Below are 24,192 nucleotides of genomic sequence, written 5' to 3' on the forward strand. Positions count from 1 at the left end.
ATTTATTCATTGTCACATGCTGTTTTTATTTTGTTTTTTAATTATGTAAAGCACCTTGAAATGCCTTGCTGCTGAAATGTGCTATACAAATAAAATTTGATTTGATTTGATTTTTTTATCTCTTGATGAGCTTAATTACCTAAGAAAAACAAGATAAAAGAAATATAATATAATGATAAGTGGCTTTACAGAGCTCAATATCGGAACAAAAACGGAAAATTTTAAACTGTAAAGATGTCTTACACGGCTTCATTGTGAACATGACATCAGTGTTTTACTTATTAGGTGAATATAATTCAACACAAAACTGCGCAGACAGTTCTTCTGCAATTGACACAGCAAATCTTAGCTCACAGTGACCACAGTGGGCACAACCAGTTCAAAAACAATCAGAAAAACAGAAACAGAAACTTACCACACAATTTTCAATAAGCTGATATTTCTACTACAAAATAATGTTGGAAAGCACTTTGGATCGCCTTGTTGCTGAAAAGTGCTATATAAATAAATCTCACTTCACTTCACTTCACTACAAAAATTTCCTTTTTTTTTAAACCCTGAGATGTCCAGGTAATGTCTCTGTTGTCTGTGTGGGGTCATGTCAGTTCAATAGAAGGCCCTACAGCTTGGCTCAGAATGGATTATGTTCAGACGATCAAGCGACTGTATCAAACAGGTCCAGACTACCTCCAAAGATAGCCTGGTTCCATCAGGATAAATGAGCCCGGGATACATCTGTGGGACATAAAAACTGTTAATCTCACTATGGAGTGGTTTGTTTGCTTTCACATCACCAGAGGAATGTTCTGCAACATGAACATGTCAGATATGCATTGGACATTCAGCGTCAACGTCAACAAAAATGGCAGACACTGTTCATAGAGCTGTGAGAGGGTTTTTTTGTTTGTTTTGTTTTGTTTTTGAAGGAGAGTTTGAAAGAAAGTGCTACCAACATTCAAAAGAAGAAAGGCTAGAAATCAAAACTTATATGACAGATCATTCTACTTTGTACTACAAATGTTCAAAGAAGAGCACATCATAGCAAACAATGGCAACAGTTAACTACCGTCCTGCTTGCTTAGCCAAGTACTGTACATTTAATCTATGTATAAACCAATTACATCTCCTTAAATTATTCGAATGCCTTATTTGAAAGCACCTAATTTGAAACAGGAGCTAGAAAAAAGCTCTAATAAACACAATTATAAGGGTTGCACACAACCACAAACACCAGCAGTGAAAAAACAAACAACAAAACCTCAAACTACCTCTAATAGACCCCTGCAATTGGAAAGCACCCATATACAATATGTGTGTTCAGATTAAATGAGAATTACCTTTATAAAACATGTAGAATAGCAGTTGGGTTATATGTATATAAGATGTAAAGAACAAATGTCCTCAGAGAGAAAATACATGTATTTTTTAAAAGAAACATTCAGTTTGAAAGATATTCATGAGAGTCCATTCAGTGATAAACCGGAAAGCAACAGAGGGGACAATCTGTTGCACCCACACAGCCCCATTAGTCGGTGACCTCAGATACACATAATTTATCTAATGCAGCAGGAACATTTGAAATCTATAGCATTATACCTTTCCAATCATTTTACTTTTCTCCAAATATTAAGTGAACGCTCAGAGACCGGTGTTATACAAGCTTAGTAAAACCTCTCTAATCTGGAGTCTGTTATTATAGTAGCAATTGTACGAAACGCTGTGGCTAAAGGCTCTTAAAATTGTACGCTGTGTCACAGCAAGAAATTAAATACAGGGTTTGCGAATTGCTTGCGCTGTGTTGCTCCGTGAGAAAAAGTTTTTTTTGAATTGCAATAATTGGCAGGTATGGCTTTGTGCAAATTTGCAGGTTATAAAGTCAACACATATGTGGACCTCGTAAAAAGAAGTGACCTGCAGGGAAATGCACAAGGGGCTAAAAAAAAAATGTTCTGGATATCAGGGCCGCCTGTAGGTGAACAGTTTTTCTTTTTCAGCTAGCATCCTGTAAAAAACTTTCACATATTTGCATCATGATTTAAAAACTGAGAACTTTTCCTCTTATTTTGAAATACCGGTAATCAAAAAAGTAACAATCTGCCATGTGAACTTGATTGTTCTGCAGAGAAGTTATTGCTGCCTTTTTAAAACAACCCTAATCCTAAAACTGTCTTAACAGTTCGGGTATTTTTTATTCCCTAACTAGGACCTCATAGACATAAAACACTAATTTTGAACAATTAGTAAATACATAAATTAATTAATAAATTTAAAAAAGAAACTAAATCAAAACTTAAGTTCCCCTGAGTAAGAAGAGGTCTGTGTTGAAAAAAAAAAGGCGGGGAAACCAGTGTCTTCATATGACAGCACAGAGTCTAAGGAGAATAAGCCTGTGTTTAGTATTTTATTCTATGGGTTAGGGTTACTTAGTTTTGGCGCAAGCCACAATATTTTCATGTTACTTAGTCCTAAATAAACCCCGTAATGTTTATAAAATTAAAATTTTCATGAACCACAGTAAAATTTTGGAGAATAGAGAACCCCAGAACCCCACTTCAAATTGTCTGGTCAAGCTTGGCAACTGCAGAAATAGATGCAACTTCCTACTAATAAAAAAAGAGCTAAAATTTGATGTGATAGTAGCTGAGAGTCATGTGCAACACACACTTTGGATGCTAACAGATCATGTGAGATCTTTGTTTGGAACTTTGGCATGCAGGGCAGCAGGGGATATGCATTCCTTGAAGTAGTGCATGGCTGGAGTTCGCAGAATAACAAATTTGAAATGAAAAATTCAGATGATAGAAAATAGAAAAAACATTGCTGCATTTTCTAGCCTCAGGTTTGTATAAAAAATGTGTTGCTACACAGAATCCATACAGTACACCCAAACTGATATAACTCTTCTCTTGTTTAAAATACTACTTTATGTAAATAAAAGTAATTTTCTCAGTGCTTCGCAAAAAAAAAAAATTCATGACATAAAGATGCAAATGATTTGCAACGATTTGCAAAAAAGGTTATGAGATAAATACCTAATAGTTGTGCTAACAGATCACGTTGTGCTGATATAATCTGTGATATGCAAACTGACATTTTGTCTCTTACAGGTAGCTGGAGGATTAAATGTCACCTGGTGTGAGAAACACACATGCTTTTCGATGTAATATTTGCTTCACCGGAAAGAACAAATCATCGAGTCACTAGGTCTACTTCACAATATAGACAAATGACAAAGTACTTTGAGAAAAAAATATAAATGCCCAATAATTTTCACAATATGGCTACTGTAAAACAGTGAGAATGAAGTGTTTTAACAGCAACATGATGAGCTTTCTTTTTTCGTTTTTGCTTTTAAGGAAACAATGGAGGCGACACATGCAGATGGATGGTGTGAGCCTGGCGGAATAATGAGGCCATTTATTCCCTCTAACAGGAACACAGAGAGTTCAGTTGCAGACTGTGCAGAGCCTTCTGCTGAGATTCTCTGTCCTGCAAGGTGGCAACCTTTACTAACTACACATCACTTCTGATCAGATTCGTATGCAGGTAATAACTCTGCTTGAGACTGCTGACAATGAGACAGTAAGAATGTAAATTCTCTGCATTTGTTTATGTTTGTGCACATGAATCTCAACGCACCATGGCAAGAATATACATTCATGCTATGAGAAATTTCCTTGGATTTAGTTTATGACTACGTTACGGACGAAAACAAATCATTATCGCCCGCCACTAAAAGAGGAACAGTAATAGTTTTGCCCGTGTCTGTTTGTGTGTATGCATGCATTCATTTGTCTGTATTTTAATCAAATTTGTAGAAAGTAGTCATTTGGAAAAACATTTGGAGTCCACCTGATTCAAGATGGTCACCACTGAAGAAGTCTTAGCATACACACAATTAACTAAAACTTGCTCAGTTTTATATATACTGAACTAAAATTTGAAGCAGTAGTAGCAGAAACTGTTCAGAAAATAATCATTAGATTGATTTTTACAATTTATTAACTTCATTTCAAGATGGCTACCATAGATATTGATCTTAAAAAATATTTAAAAAATAGCTATAACTCTTTACTTTAAATACATTGAGCTAAAATTAGGTGAGGTAGTAGCTAAACATTGTCCTCAACACATACTTTGAGCACAACATCTTTACCTTAAGATGGCTTTTAGTTTATTTTCCTAAACTTTGATTACAAGCTTCTATTAATGTATCTCTTTTATCTTGACAGCACATTCGCTCTTTTTTTTCTCTCTCTCTCTCTCCAGTGTGCATTGGCTGCAGCGCTAGCAAAATCCTTGCTAATGTCCCTCAAACGTTTTCTTTACCGACTACCTCATCAATTTTTCGGTACTTATTAGAGCTCCTTTTTAAAACCTCATTCTCGCTGTCCGACCCTCTTAATGTTTCAGTCTATTATACGTTTTCACAAATTGTGCGAGTATGGACATTGACAAGCTCATCAGCTGAAAGCTTTGCCTTTAAATGAGGCAGAGGCATCACCTATCTGTTTGCGTGTGGAATGATAAATCACCTGGGGTGATATTGATCGGTAATCCATCCTCCTTTGTCCACTGACCTGTAAGTGGGAAGAGATACTGACCTTTGACCTTGCTACAATCAGAATTACTGCTGCCAATAGGAGATAGGAGATGTTGGCAGATTTTGTTAGGCTTATGTCAAAACTACTCTGTATGTATTCAATGTGTGTTTTATTATTATTATTATAACTCATATTCTGCTTTTTATAACATCTCTTGTGTAAATTGTCCAGTGTGATATTTCACTCCCCTTTATCCTCATCTTTATGTTAAGTAACATTCAAGAAAGAGGTGAGCTTTGTGAATAGTTCCAATATTTCTGATGAAATGTTTATTCAAACCACCGACCCCTCATTTCCTCACTGCGGCAGCTTTTCTTGGCCTTTTCCAGTTGCACACAACTAAATGCCCACAGACAACATAATGGAAAACACACACAAAGAAAAGCAAAATGAGCCATCATCCTCACAGGAATTGGGAGGTTCTTTGATTTGTGCTCTCTTTGTAGACACGGCCCTCTTTAGAGCTTCTGCTGGGTGACAAGAATATAAATACAAGCTTCAGGATGCTGCTTCGTGATGGAGGCAGGCTGTGGGGGATAAATGTGTGCAAAGATGTCTTTATGCATGGGTGTGTGTGTGAAGGAAGAGAAAAAGAAATAAGGCGGAATAATGCATAAGATGTGGACTGGATTGTACTTTATGTTGCATTGTTACATATTTCTAAAAGACTGTCCTCCTCCCCAAAACAACCCCTTGGGATATTTGTTCATGCAGGCAAAACAACTTGTTTTGTTTGAGGAATATGCAGCCTCTAGTGGTCACCAGAGCAACTGCACATGAAGTGTCATCCGTGGAAAAATACACACTTTGGTCAAAATTGCAATCGTTTTGTTTTTCCTAACCCTAACCAAGTAGTTTCATTTTTGTTTTAGGTGGCCAGGAAGTGACAAAGGAGTCATCATAACAAGTGTCACAATAAACCGTATCCATTGATTCAACAGGGGCATTTTGTTTAGATTCTGAAGTTTTTCCTAACTATAACCAACTACTTTTATTGCCTATTTTTTACCATATGCTGACAAAAATGTTTAAATAACCTGGTCTGATGGTAATGTGTAAACATAAAGAAAACAACAACAAAAAAAAAAAAACGTTGCTATATTTAAGCTTCTTAGTGGTGTCTCATGATTGAAAGGACAGTGTTTATTTGTCACTTGCAAATCACTATTAGCCTTTCAAAATATGCTAAACAGCAAGGTAAAACTGCATTGAACACTCCCTTTAAAATGATAGTTTGCATTTTTGGAAATGGGATTCTGTGAACAGGCTATAAACAACTGTCATACCTGTTGTGGGTAGCTCCTTGAATAACTAATCTTGCTCAGACTGATGAGCTAAGGGCTAGTCTGGGTGGGACCAGGACCAAAGTGGATCATTGCCATCCTAAAGCAAATGTCATAGCTTTAATGTGAACTATTGTTTATAAACCTTGACAACTTTGGAATGGAAAAATGATTTAGCCACTGCATGAGCGGCTAAGAACTTTGGGATTAAAATGTAAAATGGATTCAGTCTATTTTGGTCTTGGACACACTCAGATTAGCTGATAATTCATCAATCTGACCAGAATTATACTCCATTTCTCCAAACTGAGGTTGTTTAAGTAGCTATCTACAACAGGTGATGCGTTAATTGTTCATAATCACTCCACAGAACCCCGCTCCAAAAGATCTGAACCATCTTTTTTAGGTTTTCTAGTACCATTGTATCTACAGTAATGCTTCTATCTCATGGTATATGTGTTCCGTGTATGTCTGTTTGTGGACAGTATGTTCTTGCCAAACTGAAGATGAATGGGCTCCCCTGCTGCGTATGGGTTCTGTGCTTCTGTAAGCTCAGAAAAGTTCTTCTGGCTGAAAGCTAATTGCTACAGACTGTACTTTTTTTCCCTCCCAGAAACATAGGTAGAAATCCTGCAAAAGAACCAGGGAGGTTAGGGTGATGTATAGAAAGAGAATGAAGCAAAATGACTACAGACATGCTTGGTAATTATACGGTATACCTTCTATATGGTATCTGTGTACTGGCATATTTGTGCATATGTGAGATATATGTGAGATATGTGAGATTTCATTTTCTGTTTTTGTTTTTTCACTTTTTATTATTCTTGCTCAGTCATATTCCAATGTCTTTCAGTGACTGCTTTTATCTGCCACAACAGCTTCATCCTTTTAAGGCCGACCTCTTCGTGTGAGATAGCGGTCTGTTGCTTGGCACTGATGCAAACTGCAAAGTTTATAAATTATAGGCATCCATCTGCCTGGTTTCCACCTGCAGTCTGTCTTACCTACACATTCGTACATACAGTGCAAACACATGGATGTCTTACTTTTTTCTGGCTCGTCCTTCCATAATAATGCCAGCTTAATATGCTCCGGGTGAGCTAAGAGCTCAATTAAAGCACTCGCATGTGCGCCACTTGTTAAAGGTGAGCGGTATGCAAAGTGGTAATGCTGCAATGTTGATCAAAATTCTTGGCAATTTCAGAGGCAAAGGGGAAAAAAAGAAAAGAAAAAATGGGGTTTGTTTTTCCTCATCTTTTCTTAGATGCAGCCCTTCTAAGTGCATCATTTATGACGCAGTCAGTCGAGGAATGTTAAATCACAACAAGGTGCTTGTCAGATACGCAAGCACTTCCAGGCAGTGTGGTAAAAGAAACTTGTGTCTCATTACTCTATCTTGCCGCTTGCACTATTGGGGACCATCACACATGCACAAAAAAAACAACAAATGATGATCCCTCTAATCCTTGGGGTATCATTAGCAAAAAAGATAATCATTAAATTCTTGGAAGAGGAAAAAAAATGTAATCTGTATGTTATGTTTTGCTGGGAAAATGTTGCAATGGAGGCCTAACAGCGCTTGATTTGCCTATTTACCTACTGTTGTTTGTTAATTAAATCTACACAAATGAAGAAAAATGTCAGCTAAAAGCTCGCATTTCCTCCATGTGACTTATATTGTAACAGGAACACATATAAAGCCAATATAACTGATTAAATGAGGCTAAACTTGTATTAAGAAAAATAATTATCGCCCGCTGCTGAAGGCAAAAGAATAATGGTGGTAATGAAACTTGCAGAAAACAATGAATGAATGTACATCTACAACTAATTAGCTTTTAGGTTCAATCTGATGTAAGATGGCTGCCACAGCAAATCAGTCAATTTGACAGATATTAAGCTAAAACTTGGTGTGTTAAGACTGTTTATATTCTGAGTGCTAAATATGTTTAAAACTTTGCCATTACCTTTTGGAACCAACTCTGTTTGTTTGATAGCAAAATATCTCATGAACCACTGAATGTTTTCTTTTAAAACTTTTAGAAAGTAATCATTGGATGTACATATGCAACTGGTTAGGTTTTGGAGTCAGCTTAATTCAAGATGGATGCCACAGCTAACTAACCTTAGAAAACACAAAAAATGACTAGCACTGAGTCAAATTTAGAGATCTTGAGCTAAATTTCGGTGTGGTTGTAGCTGAGCATAATTCCCAACACACACTTTGTTTATAAACAACTCTGTTTGCAAAGTATCTCATGAACCGCTGGACAACTTTCAACGGACCTCTCAGAAAGTAATTATTGGTTGTACACCTTCAATGGATTAACTTTTGGAGTTAACCCACTTTAAGATGGCGGTCAAAACTAATGGACCTACACAAAAAGTGGCTATACTTCAGTGAATTTTACAGATATGGAGCTAAAAGTGGTGTGGTAGTAGTTGTGAGTCATTTGCAACACTTACTCCAGCTGCATAAGATTGTGCCTAATGTTATGTCCAAGGTTTAACTAAAATAGCTATAACTCATAACTCAAGTCATTTCTCATCATAAGATGATCTCACTTTAAAACTCTAACATGAAAGGTGGCAGATGATATGCATTCCTTCAATTAATTTATGAATAAATGTCCACAGCCTCATGGATGACCCTGCTATGAATGCTATTGTGCGTAATTGCTAAAATGGGTCTAAATAATGTCTACTTGTCTCACTTCACAATGATCTGAGTCAAAAGGTTCTAACAAAGACCCAAGCAGATCCCTTTATTCAAGCAGCATCAAAAGATCCATCTTTGGAAATTTGAAAGCCTCAAAATACTGTATCACACATGTTTGAGCAGAAGTTGAGTATCTCCTTCTCATCTACTCGTCATCAAATGGTTTGATGCCTACTTTAAATTCTGTTTAAATATCAATTACTGACATAAAACAATACCAGTCAACAATCACCTCTGCTCTGACAAGTGGCTCCTCGGTGTTTGATTTGCATCTCTTTGTTATGGGAAATGACACAAACTGTCGGAGAAACAGAGACAGAAACTATAACAGATTCATCCACTTTTAGCTGCAGCTGCCTTAGGCTGAACCTTAAAAAAAATAAAATAAAATAAACCTTATTTGCAGCTCACATAGTCTACAGCTGGCTTATTAAACAGCTGAGTAACTGTATTAGTAATGTTGTCCTAGACCTAAACAATGCAAATGGCAACACATGTTGTATTCTTCCTTTAGGGTGCGCTATTATTGTTTTTTTTTTTTTTTTTTTTTTTAAATTTAGCTTAGGGATTATAGGTTTAGGAGAGTGGCCCTATTCCGACAGTCAACAAGTTGCAAAGGACTGGACACCATATGTTATGTGTCCTTTGAGCCATTTCTTGAGACACAAACCAAACCAGCATCTCGTGACGACTTTCTGAGTTCATGAAATATTTGGCCAATAAACAGAGTTTATGCCAACAGTTTGCAAAATGTTCAGTAAAAATCCTACACAAGGTGTGGGCTTGGGTTATGTGTTAGTATGATGCTCAGCTACTAGCACACCAATTTTTAGCTCAATGTATGTAAAATTGGGTGATCTTTCACCATTTTTGTGTTTCTTCATGTCAGTAGTTCCTGGTGGCCATCTTGAAAGTGGCTGACCGTGTAACCAATGACTACTTTCTAAGAGTTTCAATAAAATAAGTCCAGGTGTTCATAAGATGTTTTGCTAACACGACAGACAAACAAACACGCACACACACAGATATGGGCACACACATATAGATACGAGCAGAAAAATTGCTGCCTTTTCACCTTTAGCAGTGGGCAGTATTTACTGGTATGTGTGAAAGTGGACTGAACCTACACAGGAAACTGTAGAAGAAATGTGGTGTATCTGTGGGTTGTGGACATTAATGGTTCAAATCCAGGAAAAGGCCAATGAAAGTGTGTATTTATGGTCCCTTTCAGACAGTTAAACCTGAATTACTAGCCAGAAGGAATCAGGTAAATCATTTAAGGCTAAAGAGGGTACAGGGGTCCACGTCATATTTCCTTACAAGTCCTGGCAGGGTGATGGCAGTGATCAGCCATTTCAATATATTCTTGTCCTTTTTGTTGGGAAATAATCGTAATATAAAATTTTATCCTCACAGTTGAAGGTAAATGGCTTATTTTAGATCTGCAAGAGGTTTTCTCACTTCCGCTTCTGACCAGTGCAGCAGTTTTTTTTGGGCTACTTTTGGGTCATCACTCGGGACCCAAATCTTGCATGATGGCGAAATTGCCTCGGGTCAGGAACAGAACAGGATTCTTTGAGGCTGATAGGTAAAGACACAGTCATACCAGCTGAATACAGATGGCTTCCCCAACTCCACTTCCCAAATGATTAATGTGTTCCTCCAAGAAGGTGTTGGCCATGTTACTGTTTTAAAAGGGAGTGTTTTATCTTTTGGATGCAGGCAGAATGTCTGAGTCTTGACCTGAGGAACTGGATTTCCTGTGTTGAGCTATGTGTCACTGTTTTAAGTAGGTCTATAAACTCCTCACCCCATTTACAACATTGCTGAGTTTGTGTACACACCATAGGCTCCATGGTTTTTATTTTCTTGAACAAAGCCATTGGGACCTTACTGGTGTGCAGGTGCTATTTTGGGGTCAACCGCATCCTTGCATTTACCTCATCATTTGAGCAATTAGTCTTCAGTTTTATACTCCAGTTTGACAGGTGGCAATGCAATCCTGACAAGCTTATCTGACAATTCTAAAAAATAGGTTTGAGTTTTTTCTCATTAGAAATTCATTGCCATTTGTGTGCTTTTATAGTCTCTGGGTGACACATTGTACAAATCTGGATAGATGAATCTCTTTGCACAGTACTTTGCCAGCAGAAGAAGCCTTGCATTGTTGGCCCACATAGATTGTGCTGTCACACAATTCTGGGCTGTACATCATCAGTTATGGAGGGATATAAAGAATCTTTGTGGACAGACACAGGTGACAAAGTTTGTCACACAGGCCTCAGTCTGAAAACATAATTCTGTCTTTAAGCTTCCACAAAATCACAGCACAACCCACACATACACACACACACACACAAAACCATTTATTCAAGAGGCTGCCTTAATGAAATACTTGGAAAGGTCCATTAGTCAGTCTGAACAGAGAAACCTTCCTGGATCAAAGGTGAGATGTCTTAAGAATTTAAAAGAAGTCCACATGTTCACTTTAAGCACCAAAGATTACTTTGACCTAGATAACTGAAAATCTACAATGATAATTAAAGCTGACCTTCCTTAGGTGCCTCACATAGTATATCCTCTTCTTGGCCTTTTTAGTTTAGTCTGAAAATAAAGTTTTTTTTTTTGTGGTAGCCAGTTCTGAACAAATGAAGCCTGTGGTATTAGGAGCAAAGTTTCAGTTCAAACCAGTGAGCCCCTTGTTGCAGTCAAAAAGTAGAACTTGATGCAAGCTTCTTTAACTTTTCATGCTGCTTTATATCTTTAATGACAGGTGAGGGCTGAGGCTGGGGGCTTTGAACAGAGGTTGCCAGGATAAGAACCTGAATCTTTGCATAGTACAGAGCCTATGCAGTGAGGGCTTATCCCTCCACATTAGACAGCAAAGGGTCGCAGTGTATTGTGCAGCTGCATGACTAAACATAGTTGGTCATGTTGATATATTCTCAAGCATAAAATCATAATGAATGACAACCCACTAATTGCACACAACATGTGGAATGTAAGGCTTTGAGGTCTGATTGTAAATCTAAAAGACCCATACATGTGATGTCACACTGAAGCGTAGCTGTCAAAAAGCTGCACATGTAGCTACCAACAACTCTTCCGTGTATTGAGGTACCTGCAACTGATTCTTGCTGGATTCTGTCATTATTCAATATGGCAGCTATCAGTGCTGGTGCCACTGTCCCGAATAGAATGTGCCGTAACGTCAGAGTCCATTTCTTATTTCCCATCAGGTTTGTCGAGATATGTTCAGCTTAATTCTCTGGATTTTCTACACTTGAAGAATTGAAAAGTTACAAGGCTCTTGAGGCAAATTACCAAGGATGGCTAATGTACAGCACAAAGCAGTTGACGGTGCCAAACAGGACTTGTTTCCTTGTCATGGCGAAGGCGAGCTGAGTGTGTGTAGTCATTCTAAGATAGTGATATGTGTATTTTTTTTATATTCATATACACTAATAAACTCAATTGAGTTTGAACCTGAATTAATTTTCCACAAATCTATTGGACAGCATTTAGCAACTTTCTAAACTAAACAGTTGCAGTTTTCAGTTTTTATATTGTAAGTAACTGTCATAACTGCTCGCCACAAATCCCAACATTTGGAACTGACTTGCAATTTTCTCTTCCAGTAACTGCTACGTGTTTGAACCTCCATTTAGAGAGACGAGATGAACAACAGAAAAAGCTTGCTGTCCTAACAGATCATGCTATCTTTTGGAGTAAGCTGAATAGGCTCTTGCGAGTGGTGTGTTATCAAGACAATTACAAAAAGCAAGGAGACAATGTGCCTTATTTGGGTCAACACATTTTTTGGTTTGGAAATTAAAGGATGCGTTTATTTGTTTCTTTAGATGCAAGGACAGAACAGTATGACTGCACAGTTGTCAGATCTGACGAGAGAAACAAGCAAGGACGGAACAACTGACTGGCTTTAAAATAAAACTAAACAGGCACATCAACCTGTTGTGATAAGACAGTAATGTGCAATGTTCCGTTTTTCTTGTCACCCTCAAAATGAGCACAACTACCAAGCTGTGCAGAGGTTGCTATCTTCAGCTCACATCTCGGCGTTTTGTCTTTTTGCTTTCAGACTGTAAATCCGATGTCCGTAAACCTCCTCCCTGACAACAGCAAACATCCATTTTATTGTTATCACGCTGCACACAATCTGTATCATATGCACGTATTTCTCATTTACAAAATCTCCAAGCTGCCTTTGAAGTTTTCCACACTTGAGATGCGATTAAGTTTTCCAAACCTTTTTCTTCTGCCTTTCACTGTTGCATTTTTTTTCTGTTTCGCCCCCTTAGTTCCTGACATTGTTAGGCATGTAGTCTAATTAACTCTGTCAATTGCATAATTTCTGTGTTTCACTGTCACCTCAAACATTCAGGTGGCGATAATAAAAGAGGCAAGACTTGCTCAGGAAGCCTACTCGTTACAGAAATCCTGCTCAAACTCATAATAAAAGGTAGACATGACATCTGTGTGTAATATTTAAGCACAGGGGATTATTTATTGGTGTTTGCTTTTGAAATATTCAGGTAAAACAGGCAAAGTTGAACCACAGGTGGGTGTTTTAATAGGACTCAAAGCATTCATGTTTTTTTTCTAACATGGATTTTTTTTAAAAGTCAAAACTACTATTAAGTCATTAAAAAGGTAAATCAGATTCAGAAAAATGTATCTTTTGGATTTTCCATTGGATTTCATCACTTTCTCATTTCAAAGTTTGCAAAGACAATGGGAGGCCACAGAGAATATCACCCGGTTGAAGCTCTTCGTGTGAAGACAGGAGCCACTTTGTCACCACGGGCCTCGGGCTGTCCTGGTGAGGAGGCAGGGGAAAACAGCTGAAATTGCAGGCTGTGCAGAGACAGGCTTAGGGGCCAGTTATAGGTATGTTTAGTTTTTTCTTCCCCCCCACCCCACCAGTGTGACTAATTTTTTTCTCTCTGTTTATTTGTTTCAACTGTGGACATCACCCATTGGCTGATAAAGTTGCCTCGCTTTGACTGTAAAACTGTTCCGCGGCTGTAATTCAAAAGAGTCTTAGTAAGCTGATAAAAGACGACTGATTCCTCGCAGCAGGAAAAAGTGGTAAATATGTTTGAACAGTATGAAAGTATAGAGTCGTCTAGGATACTTGGTACACTGTCTGGAGTTGTTCAGCTCCTGGCTCAGGTTTACTCGGTTGAGTAAATGATCAGAATTAAGCGGGGTTGTTTTGTTTTTTTACCATGTATCTGGGCAGCCACTATAACACTTCACAAGCAAAAAGAAGCAGATTAAAAACCTCTAACCTGTAAAAGGTAAATATTTCCTGTTGTAGATAAAATGGCTACAGTGAAAAGAGCCTAAAAATAAAAGCGTTTATGTCAAATTATTAAAACAGTGTGCTGAATTTTACTGATATAACAGCGGATTTAATCCAAATTTACCCTTCAATTTGGAGTCCTACTATATATATATATATATATATATATATATATATATATANTCGTTCACTCCGGGACGGAAGGGTGTCACAATCTCTTGCTGACGTGAAGCAATGGGACAATAATTTCTAACCCTTGGAAACTGGCATTTTTCAGGGGCACATTTTGAAACAAAAAAGTTTGAGCTCTATACATAATCAGAAATGTTAAACCATTGTAATGTTTACATAGCTTGTTGTATTCCAATGTTGTTTGACATCCATGTAAATTTTCTTTGACACACCTAAAAAAACTGGCAAATAAGAATATATTTATTTTTGAAAAAGATTGTTTATTTTATGTATGCAGGTGTTTTATGTTATGTTTTGTTTGTTCCTAACAAGCATGAAACATAATGTATGCTGCAAAAATCTATCCGATCTTGCCTATTTACATAAAGGAAATGACGATAACTGATGGTATATCAGCTTCTTAAAGGAGTAACCCATGTTGCTGTGGAATATTTTAATCACTTCTTTGTGACATCAAGTTCAGAGCCAGTGTTTGAGGAGGGAAAGCGCCCAGCAATGACGTTTGGCTTTCGTCTGCTCAGATTTTACTTATACACAAGTACAAATACATGGTCCACAACCCCTCAAAATATAAAGCAGAGCATACCTAATGCAGTGAACCCTCACTGCCACAAACTGAGATAGAGTCAGGCCTAATCAGGTGTATTCAAGGCCTGATGGAGCTTTACTAATATTAGCATATTGGCCTTGTTGATTGCATAGGTCCGGTGGTCCTCAACTAGAAAAATCAACAAGAATCCTAGGATATGTAAAGTATATGGAAATGCTTTAAAAAATGTCAGAGCAGTGCACAGTCGTCATCTCTTCCCCCCCAAAAAAATGAAAAGAAAAAAAAAATTCAAAACATCATTATTGGTGTTTTACTTTCAGATATTTGTCTTAGCAATATCTCATACGGTTTTCCCATGGGCATTTTTAAATACCCACTGGATGAAGACAATTTGATGTAAACAGCAGGAAGAGCAAAACGAAACAATTTTTAACATACAACTCTGAGGAATAGAACGTGGATTGTTGAATGAATGGGTGGATGACAAAGAAAATCTGTTTGTGTGGAAACAAAATAGCACTAATTCCAATCATATTGAGTGTAAAAAGAGAAAACAGAAAAAAATATAATTACATTTAGAGCTATTGATTCGGCTGTTTATGCTCAACTGATTTATAAAATTGAGTACGGCTCAAGAATATTAAGTATAAAGCAATTCTTAATACTTTTTCCTTTTTCATATAAAATCTGTATAAATTTAAAACCATTATGGTTGTGAAATTGACTGAAATTGACAGACGGCTGAAATCCAAGCAAAACTCATTTATGGGAAACTTAATGAACTATTCAAGTAAACATTCTCCCATTTTTTCCGCTGAATCTTTGTGCAACTCTCAACACTACAGAGCCATTATTTTTACTGTAATAGACCATCTGGAAAACTAGGTTACTCTCTTTGGGACACAATAAACTGTTTCAAACCTATATCACATGTAGTAAAGTCTGCATCAGCCTCAGAGAACAGGTATTTCATAGATTTCATGGTAACCATAGAAGTGCCTTGTCCTAGTTTAATGCTTTTTATACATTTCCTGTTGGGAGAATTGTTCAGTGCTGATTTTTACACATTTAAACACAGCATGAATTGCATTTTTGTTCAGGATGAAGGCGGTTAAATTCTGTTTGCAATCAATTTGTGAGACATAAAGTAACCTAAAAGAGGGCAAATGTATTGTACTAGTTAAAAATGAATAAAAAGAATAAAACCCCTATAGCAGCTAAAATTTTTAATTAGAGGATCAAATAGTTTTAACAACATGTTTAACTAAAAAAAATAACTCACCATCTGCAAACAAACTGCTACAACCTGCTGGTTACTTTCATTTAAGCCACCTATTGATCAGTTAACAAATTTGTCTCGAGGCACTTATTATCCAAACAAAACCCCAATAATTCAACCCATTCTCATTTATAGTAGGTGTTTTTGGACCTTTTTAAAGACTCTCTGAGGCTTGCTGTTAGTCCCACCATGGGGCAGTTATAAGGGCTGGCATGCTTGTTAAGAGGATGTGGTGTTTGTGCAACACTCAGCTAATGGTCAGTGAATCCATGTCAACTATGCATGTGATATTAACCAGCACTAACAACAACCAAAATGGAGGACACCTTAGTTGGAGCTGTGTGCTCTTGGTTTTTGGTTTTAAATTTTAAAGCAGAGGTTGAAAGAGCAATACAGACATTTGGAAAAAGGAGAGCTTGGGTGCTTTTACCCAGTGGTAGGGTGACCTTTGAGTTGTAGTTTCGGAGGTTCAATCCTCAGCCCCTGCAGCATGCTGAAGTGTCCTAAGGCAGGACACTGAACACCTACTGCATTAGAGGAAGAACCTGTGTGAGGTTAAAAAGGTCTATACACTGTAAGTGTGTACCATTTACCATTTAAAGACTTACACGACAGATCAGCCAACTTTGAACAGTACTGTTCAAGAAAGAGTGCGTCATAGCAGACAACGGGGAGTGTTAAGTAGCTTCTACCTCAGCAACACTCACTGTATGTTTATTTATGGACAAATCACATCCTCTTACGTCATTTTAGACTCCATATTGGGCTATAAAAGCATCTACTTTGAGGCAGGAGCCAAAAATGACCCGGTAAATGTAGTTATAAGAACTATAAATGGCCACAGTACTGCAGTGTGAAAACAATGATGCTGTTTCTGGCAACTCTGAGATATGTACGTATGTTCTTTAGAGCTGATCTATAAATGCTCAGTTGCAAGATTATTAGGCACCAACAGCAACTGCTGCAAACAAGTGAAAAGGTCCACAAGAGCTGCTTGGGGCTAAAGGTGGCAAAAAAAAGGTTAAACAATTTGCAACCAACTTTGGCATCTTTCCAGATAAAATACAGCTTTATTTTAGGTTTCACCAAATGTTTAACTCACTGTTCAGTCAGGTTTAGACATCCCAAATTCTTAATGAGGTTTACAAAACACCATTTCCTTATTCAATTTTGGAAAAACAAACTAAAAACAAAAATACATAATATTCCTGAACACTGATAGTTCACCTGAGAGGTAATAAAATGGTTTAAAAATGGTGGAATATCACATCATTTAAGTAAAACTCACTTTTAATAAAAAGCAAAATACATTCAACAGACTGACATCTTAATCTTCTGCCTCTTTGCTTTCTTTGACTCTGCCTTGATGTTCATATTAAAAACAAAACTGCACTGTGCATTTCACATGAAATATTAGCTACTTCAATCATGTCAGATAGTGGAAGAACAGTTTTTTAGCACAAACTTGTAATGAAACAAGTGGGATTCATTCCGATTATGTGACAGCGCAACATCACAAAAATTAAAGTTTTTTTCTTTTTTTATGGCAGTAAAACATCATGTTAATTTAATGCAGTAACTACAAACTTTTTAAGAAAGATTGGAGAGGTATAATTTTTTTCTTTCTCACTGTTGGATTATTCAGCAAACTTTTTTTTTTTTTGCCACATGAAAAATGTAATCACTATCAGTATATTTCCAGAAATGTAATAGATTTAAGAGAAATCAGAGTAAGCAGCCTATTATGATCCGAAGAAATGTGCAGCCCCTCAGATGCAGTCGGTGGTAAAAGGGAGCAATCACGGTCTGGGGAAGGTGGCTGCAATAAGTTTCTGTCTAGGCTACAGGCAGGCATGAATCCATTTCTCATTTTTGCCCAAAGGGTAATCGATGATGGGGGTGACGAGACAACAGCCCAACCTGAATGAGCAAGGGTACTCTGAAAGGTTCAAAGTATGCTGCTGGCTCATTTAAATTCAGTCTGCTAAATCCCGAGCCTTCAACATTCTCACCGTGTTTATGCTGCATACCACAGGGACGTCTACCTGGCACTTAAACCATGTTTTTATTATGGGTTGCATACTGTAATTGCCCCAGGTCAGAAAAGAGACCTAGATCTCCATTAATTCATATAAACCCAGCAAATGCTATAAACTATACAAGCATTCCTGCATCTACCACGGACACAGTGTGGAGGTGGTGGAGCCAAAACTTTGCAGACTCAAATCACAATTTGGATCTAGAGTCTACTTTATGAAATGTGAAATAGTAGTTTCTGTAGAACATGTATTGTGGGTTGACAATGTTTTGTAAATATTACGAATGCAAAAATTTTTTACAAGATTTCTTTAAATTATTATTCAAAAACAGTTTTTTTTAGAGAATTTGAAAAAAGTAGTAATTTAAAAAGCAAATTTCAGAATTTTCACAAAGTATATCTACAACGGTTTGTGGTAATGTGTTGTGTATTTGAAAATGTAATTGAATGCTTTAAAGTGTTGTAAAGTCAGCTAAAATGTCCAAGATTGGAGCATCTTATTTATTTCTCATTTTCCAGCTAATCACATTAGCAAATATAGTGCACTTGCACCTAAACTTGGGGTTACTGCTGCTGTTCAGAGTGTTAAAGTGGTGCCAATAACAATCTTAAGCTAACAATTGTAACTAACTGATTAAGGTAGTTGCTGGACTGTGGCTCACCAAAAACTGCAAGAAAATATACAAATTTCCTGATGCAATCTCCTTGAATTCAACATGCATATTTCAGAAAGACAGTGTTAAACTGCAAACGGCATCCATTACATCGGCCCGGTTGTTTTACATTTCACACAATGTCCCAAATTGAAATTGGGGCTGTCCTATTAAAGAGTAAAAAGTGTCACATGTTCCAAATTCAAGTGACTTAAGCCACAAAACTGAGAACCCCCACAAGCGTTTTGCGATTTATTTATTTTTGTCCATCTAGATGCCCGCAGTCACAGCACAGTGAGATACTACCTTTAGCATAATGGCTGAGTACTCCTCTGCTTTTCCTAAATCAGCTTGCAGCTAATGTATTTAATTAGAGCAGTACTTTTTATTTCTTGCCATTATATTTCTCTTTGTTCTACAGACCTTTTCATCTGACGAGGAAAGAAATTGGGAAAACCTGAACACCTCTGCGAATGCCTCCGCTATCTTGCCGTTATCATCTAAGGTGGCAGGGTGCTTTCTTAGTGTGACTGTAAATGCAGGGAGGCCCAACAGTTTAAAAGCGAAGAGAGTCGCATGCTTTCAGAAGGAATGTGCAGCCAAAATGATTGCCAAAACATAAAACACATGCACCAGTGCACAAGACATTTCCGTCTTCTGTCAAATCGTAATGTCATAGAAATGATAAATGGAGGCTCCAATTCACAGCAACATGGTCAACTTTTGATCCACATCCACAGTATTGAGCCCAGAAGTGGGTTTTGTATGTATGAGGGCGAGTTTTAATCTGCAGAGCTAATGGAAGAGAACCTCAGCGGTGGTGTGGCACGTCCATGACCTTGACCATGACCAAGTGTGTGCTCTTACAGAAATAGACTTTTCAAGCTCTAATTACTCTGCCAGTGTGAACTTGAGCAAACTACAAAGATACATCCAGATTCACTTTGGTGATACAGTAGCTCATTAATACAGCTAAAATGAAATCTCCCCAGGAAACATTTCTGCTGATGTGCTGCTTCTTTGGGACTGGCATTTATCCAGAAGTTGTGATAAGGTTGCTGATTGGTAATAAAGATGTAAAAAAATACAAAACTGTTTAATAACACGTATGTATTCTTGTGAACAGAGCAGCGTTTCTGCTTATCAATGAGGACTTACAAAGGTCATTAGCTGAGTTGCTTCCCTGAAACTTTCTTTCATGTGAGTCATAGCAGGAAGGCATCACACCAGCTTCAACATGCTATCGCTGTCACAGTTTCACTGTTTCAGCTAACCACGAATTACACTGCAGTCACAGTATGTGCGCCATGTGGTGAGTGGGAGCAGCAAGAAGATTCTGGGATCAGCACTAAAAGATATGCTTGGATAGAGATGACTTTTTTATACGATTATATTCTCAAACCCATGAAAATCCTCCTCTGAGATTCTTGATAATTTTTTTTTTTACTTTCTGTTTATGTATTTTAATGAACTATACCATAAATTAAAAACAGAAAACAACATTCAGTTGACATTCTGTAGCTTTAGCTACTTCCCATAGTGATGCAAACAGTCATAAGATGCTACAGATGAGTTCCCTGCTAAAGCTGTTCCTTATACAGTTAGCTATTTTGTCTATTTTCATCCCAGATTTTGAGACCTAAAGATACTAGAATAGGTAACAGTCACATTTAAATGGTCTTCTTTAACAGCAAGTTTGACAGCAGTTTTGTTTTTTAGCCTGTTAAGCCTTTCAGAGTTTTTGACATGTTGGAGTCTGAGTGTAAGCAGGTTAAAGGAAAAGTTCCTTCATTCTGAAATAGGTTTCCATGTAAAAGTTACAATAAGTTATTATCTTAATTGCTGAAAATATTTGTTTGAATGACCTCATTTAAAAAAAAAAAGTTTAACCTGAGACAAAGATGAACAACTCTAATCTTTTCATTTCGATTCAAAACCTAATACTTAACCTTTGACCACTTTGCGTCACACAGAATATTAAGAAATTCCTCATTATCTGCTGTTGTTGCTATTTACTCTTTTAAATAATCATGGAACTCTATAAATAATTTTGTAATACAAAGATAACAGTAATGTTAAGGTTTGTAAAATAGTGTTTGAGTTGAACATCTATGAAATTTTGAAGACTGGAACTGTTTTGAAACCACAGTAATCCACTTTGATTTTAGCAGCATTTCAGCTGGCTGTTAGCTCCTCAGAATTAAACTCTGTTTCTCCAAACTGGGGTTGTTCAACAAACTACTGAATGTACAACGGGTAAGCTATTAATCATTTCTATTTTTTACACTGAAACCCACTTCAAAATGCCCAAACCCATCCTTTACAGTAAATCTGTATCACACGTCTAATTCAGCTAAAATATCTTGAGTTTGTCGTCTCTGAGCCACAGAAATGACTCTAAAGGACACTTATTGTGAAGTCTAGTATAAAGAAAATAAATCTGGCTTTAGAAGAGCTGATAATTTACCAGCAAAACAAATTCATCTGTTGGCATTTTTTGGCCTGATAAATTTGGAAACTAATATATTGCCAGCAAGAAATGGAACAGGCGCTTCTCTGACACATATTAACATTTACTGAAACGCTTTAACGCTACGAAGGGGCATTATTTTATTGTGTTTTTGACGAATGGGAAATAAAGATATTGTAATTGTATTCATGGTCTTTTGGCATAAGCAATTATTTTGTTTTGATGAAATGGACTTTCACTGTCCTTGCGATGTTGAATATATATATATAAATTCATGAAAGAAAAAGTAGTGTTGATACATTTTTGACACAATACTTTATTTTGGGTGCCACTTCGTGCTTCATCACCTGCTAGATCTTAGCCTGTGACTTCTTCATCTTCTTTTTTCTTTTTTGTTTTCATTTTGCTTTGAGCAGAAGTATTGTATATGACTTAGTTAAAATGGCTCCCTGCTTTAATGTTATGATTTTACAAATTCTTGTTATTACAAAGTGTGAAGCCACTCGACCAAAACTGGCATGATGTGCAAAATGTACTCTCTTGGGATTCTTTCACTTGATACAAATTTGCAAGCCTCATTGCACGTACACGTAATTGAACGTCACCAAATACGTCAAATGAGCCACTTACCTAGCCAGTGTTCACCGGTGATTTTGCCAAATCCTTCACGGTAAGACTCCCAGCCTCTGAAAAAGTTGACTGAGCCATCCTCCCTGCGCTGAATCACCTAAACAGTCAGGACAGCAAGACAACAGATCAGGGGTCAGATGGTTTTCATCCAGCACAGTGAGCTTCAACACCCTCTGTTATGAGTGACTCTTTGTCGCTAAGCTCAAGTAGAATTAAACTAAATGAACTCATAAATGCTTTCACAAATGAATAATGCAAATGCTCTGTCTTCTAAAAAGGCAATTTGTTGGAAGCTAATAAAAAGAATCCATTAAATCTGAATTGACTTTGGAACAAATTGCCAAAGAATCTGCATGTTTAGTTGAAATCCCAGAACATGGATGATATTCATAAAACAGAAGCCCTAAACACACACATATACACTTGTACAACATTAATTGTATCACAGTTTTTTTATGATTCTGTGGAGAAATTAGGCGCTGGGCTTTATATAGTAAAGATTTCCAGCAGGAGAAACCAGGGAAATATGCAAACAGCAGATTGATTTAGCTTTGCTCTGTGCACATGCATTGTATCACCTAATAAAATACCCATTTTAAATGCTGACATGACAGGCTGATGACGAACGGAAATTAGAAATGTGCTCCTTAGGAGGAAATGCTCGCAGATGGAATATCATCGAGAATTCACTGTTGGGCGGCTTTGCTAATGGCGAAAAGACAAAAGAAATTCCCTGAGACAGTGCACATTCAGCATGAGTAATCCCCTAACATACCCCAAAGTACCAGATGGCACCACCAGTCACTTTCCTTTTCACATCTGCACAAAGAAATCTTGCAGAGAAACAGCAAAAAATAAATAAATAAATAAATAAAAATTCCTCCTCCTCACTAACGTATATGGTTTCATTTTGTCAAATCATTTTGGTCCAAACTGAATCCAGCGGAGAGCCGTTAGTGTCATTTTTGCCCTAGAATGCGTTAATCTTACATTTCTTTTCACAACCTAACCAAAGAGGTTCAGTTCCTAAGCTAAGTAATGTTGATGGTTTTAATAATTGCAGACAAAAAACGGCATTTTAAAAAGCTTAAGGCTTTAAAATCTGAAATCCCAAACCAGTGAGTGACAACCTACACTGGATATAATATGTAGCATGTGGCCTATGCTTGATCAAAAGGGAAACAAGAAAAGATACAGCTAACATTAAATTTACAGTATTTATCCAGCTTAATGCATATCTGCCTTGGATTTTTATGGCACTTTGAGGTATGTTGGTGTAAGAAGATAACATCTCCTTATATGTATGCTACTCTAGCATATGTAGCGTTGCCACAAGTTTATCAATCAACTTGAAAAAATCCTTTTGATATAGCAGCAACTTTGAAATATCGCATAAACCTCCCATACAGTATACGTCATGAAAGTTAGGTAGCAGCAACCCTGCAGTGAAGTCTCACAATCTCATGCTATGCTGTACAAATGTTCCGTCTGTACTGCCGGGGTATTGTGGAGTACTTCTGCTTTTATGCTTAATAGGTGTCATCATCCCTTGTCTTTCTTATCTGTCTCATTAGAGTTGGATGTGAGTGACGTTTTCCTTTATGTTCTTGGCATATGTACTGTTAAAAACAATAAAAAAAAGGTTGTTTTTTTTGGCATCTAGCAAAAAGAAGATCACCTAAAATTCCTGAGTGAAATATTTTCAGGGAGAAAAAAAAGAAGTGAAATGCATAACTTCCAAAAACCAAACCTAAAGTAGATGGATGGGTTAAAATTCAAAAACTTTTCTGTCCTGCTTATATTGGGAGGACTTTTTTTTTTTATTTGTTCAAAGTAAACACAAAAGCATAACATAAGAGAGTTTGATGTGTCTCTCGAAGATGCCACAGGGTTGTGTTAAACCAGCAGTAGTTGATGCCTTGGGATAACACTGGGTTATATGGACCTATAAAAACAAGGATCTTGGCTTAGAAAATCTATATATTAGCAATAAAATAAAGAAATACAGCTTTCAGCGCTTATGCCTCACTAAAGCACACTGTCTGGTCATTAGTGGGGCCTGTCTGATTCCAGTCCTGATAACAGCTCAAGGACATTGGACTTAGTGTTTGCTGGGGTTCTTCTGCAATTTCTGAATGTTTTCAGGACATACAATGGTGCCTTAGGAATTTTGATATTTTTATACCAAACTTAATAGACTGTAACAACATTTCACTCTGAAAGAAGTGAATAAAAACCCATTCACAAAGACTTTTTTACCCACAGTTAAATCATTTTCCTGCGGTATGACATTAGAGCACTTCCTTTCTAATCAGGATTTTTTTTTTTTTGGCAAAACCTGCAAATATATCCTGATTCGATATGCGATAATGAAAATCATCCAGCATCATTTTGTTATTGATGTGTCAACAGTTTGCAGAATGTCTTTGAGCATCCCCCCCCCCCCCC

General features: G+C 37.1%; 1 protein-coding gene across 2 annotated transcripts in view; it reads right to left on the reverse strand.

Moving 5' to 3' along the window:
* Positions 1-24,192, reverse strand: part of fibcd1 (fibrinogen C domain containing 1) — a 161,601-nt gene that overhangs the window by 32,124 nt on the left and 105,285 nt on the right. For both annotated transcript variants that reach the window (XM_017407856.3, XM_017407855.3), the window contains one exon: positions 21,745-21,841. In XM_017407856.3, the coding sequence (XP_017263345.1) occupies positions 21,745-21,841 (97 nt within the window). The remainder of the gene's footprint in view (positions 1-21,744; positions 21,842-24,192) is intronic.

This window comes from Kryptolebias marmoratus, linkage group LG14 (genome assembly GCF_001649575.2).
Source record: "Kryptolebias marmoratus isolate JLee-2015 linkage group LG14, ASM164957v2, whole genome shotgun sequence".
NCBI lineage: Eukaryota > Metazoa > Chordata > Actinopteri > Cyprinodontiformes > Rivulidae > Kryptolebias > Kryptolebias marmoratus.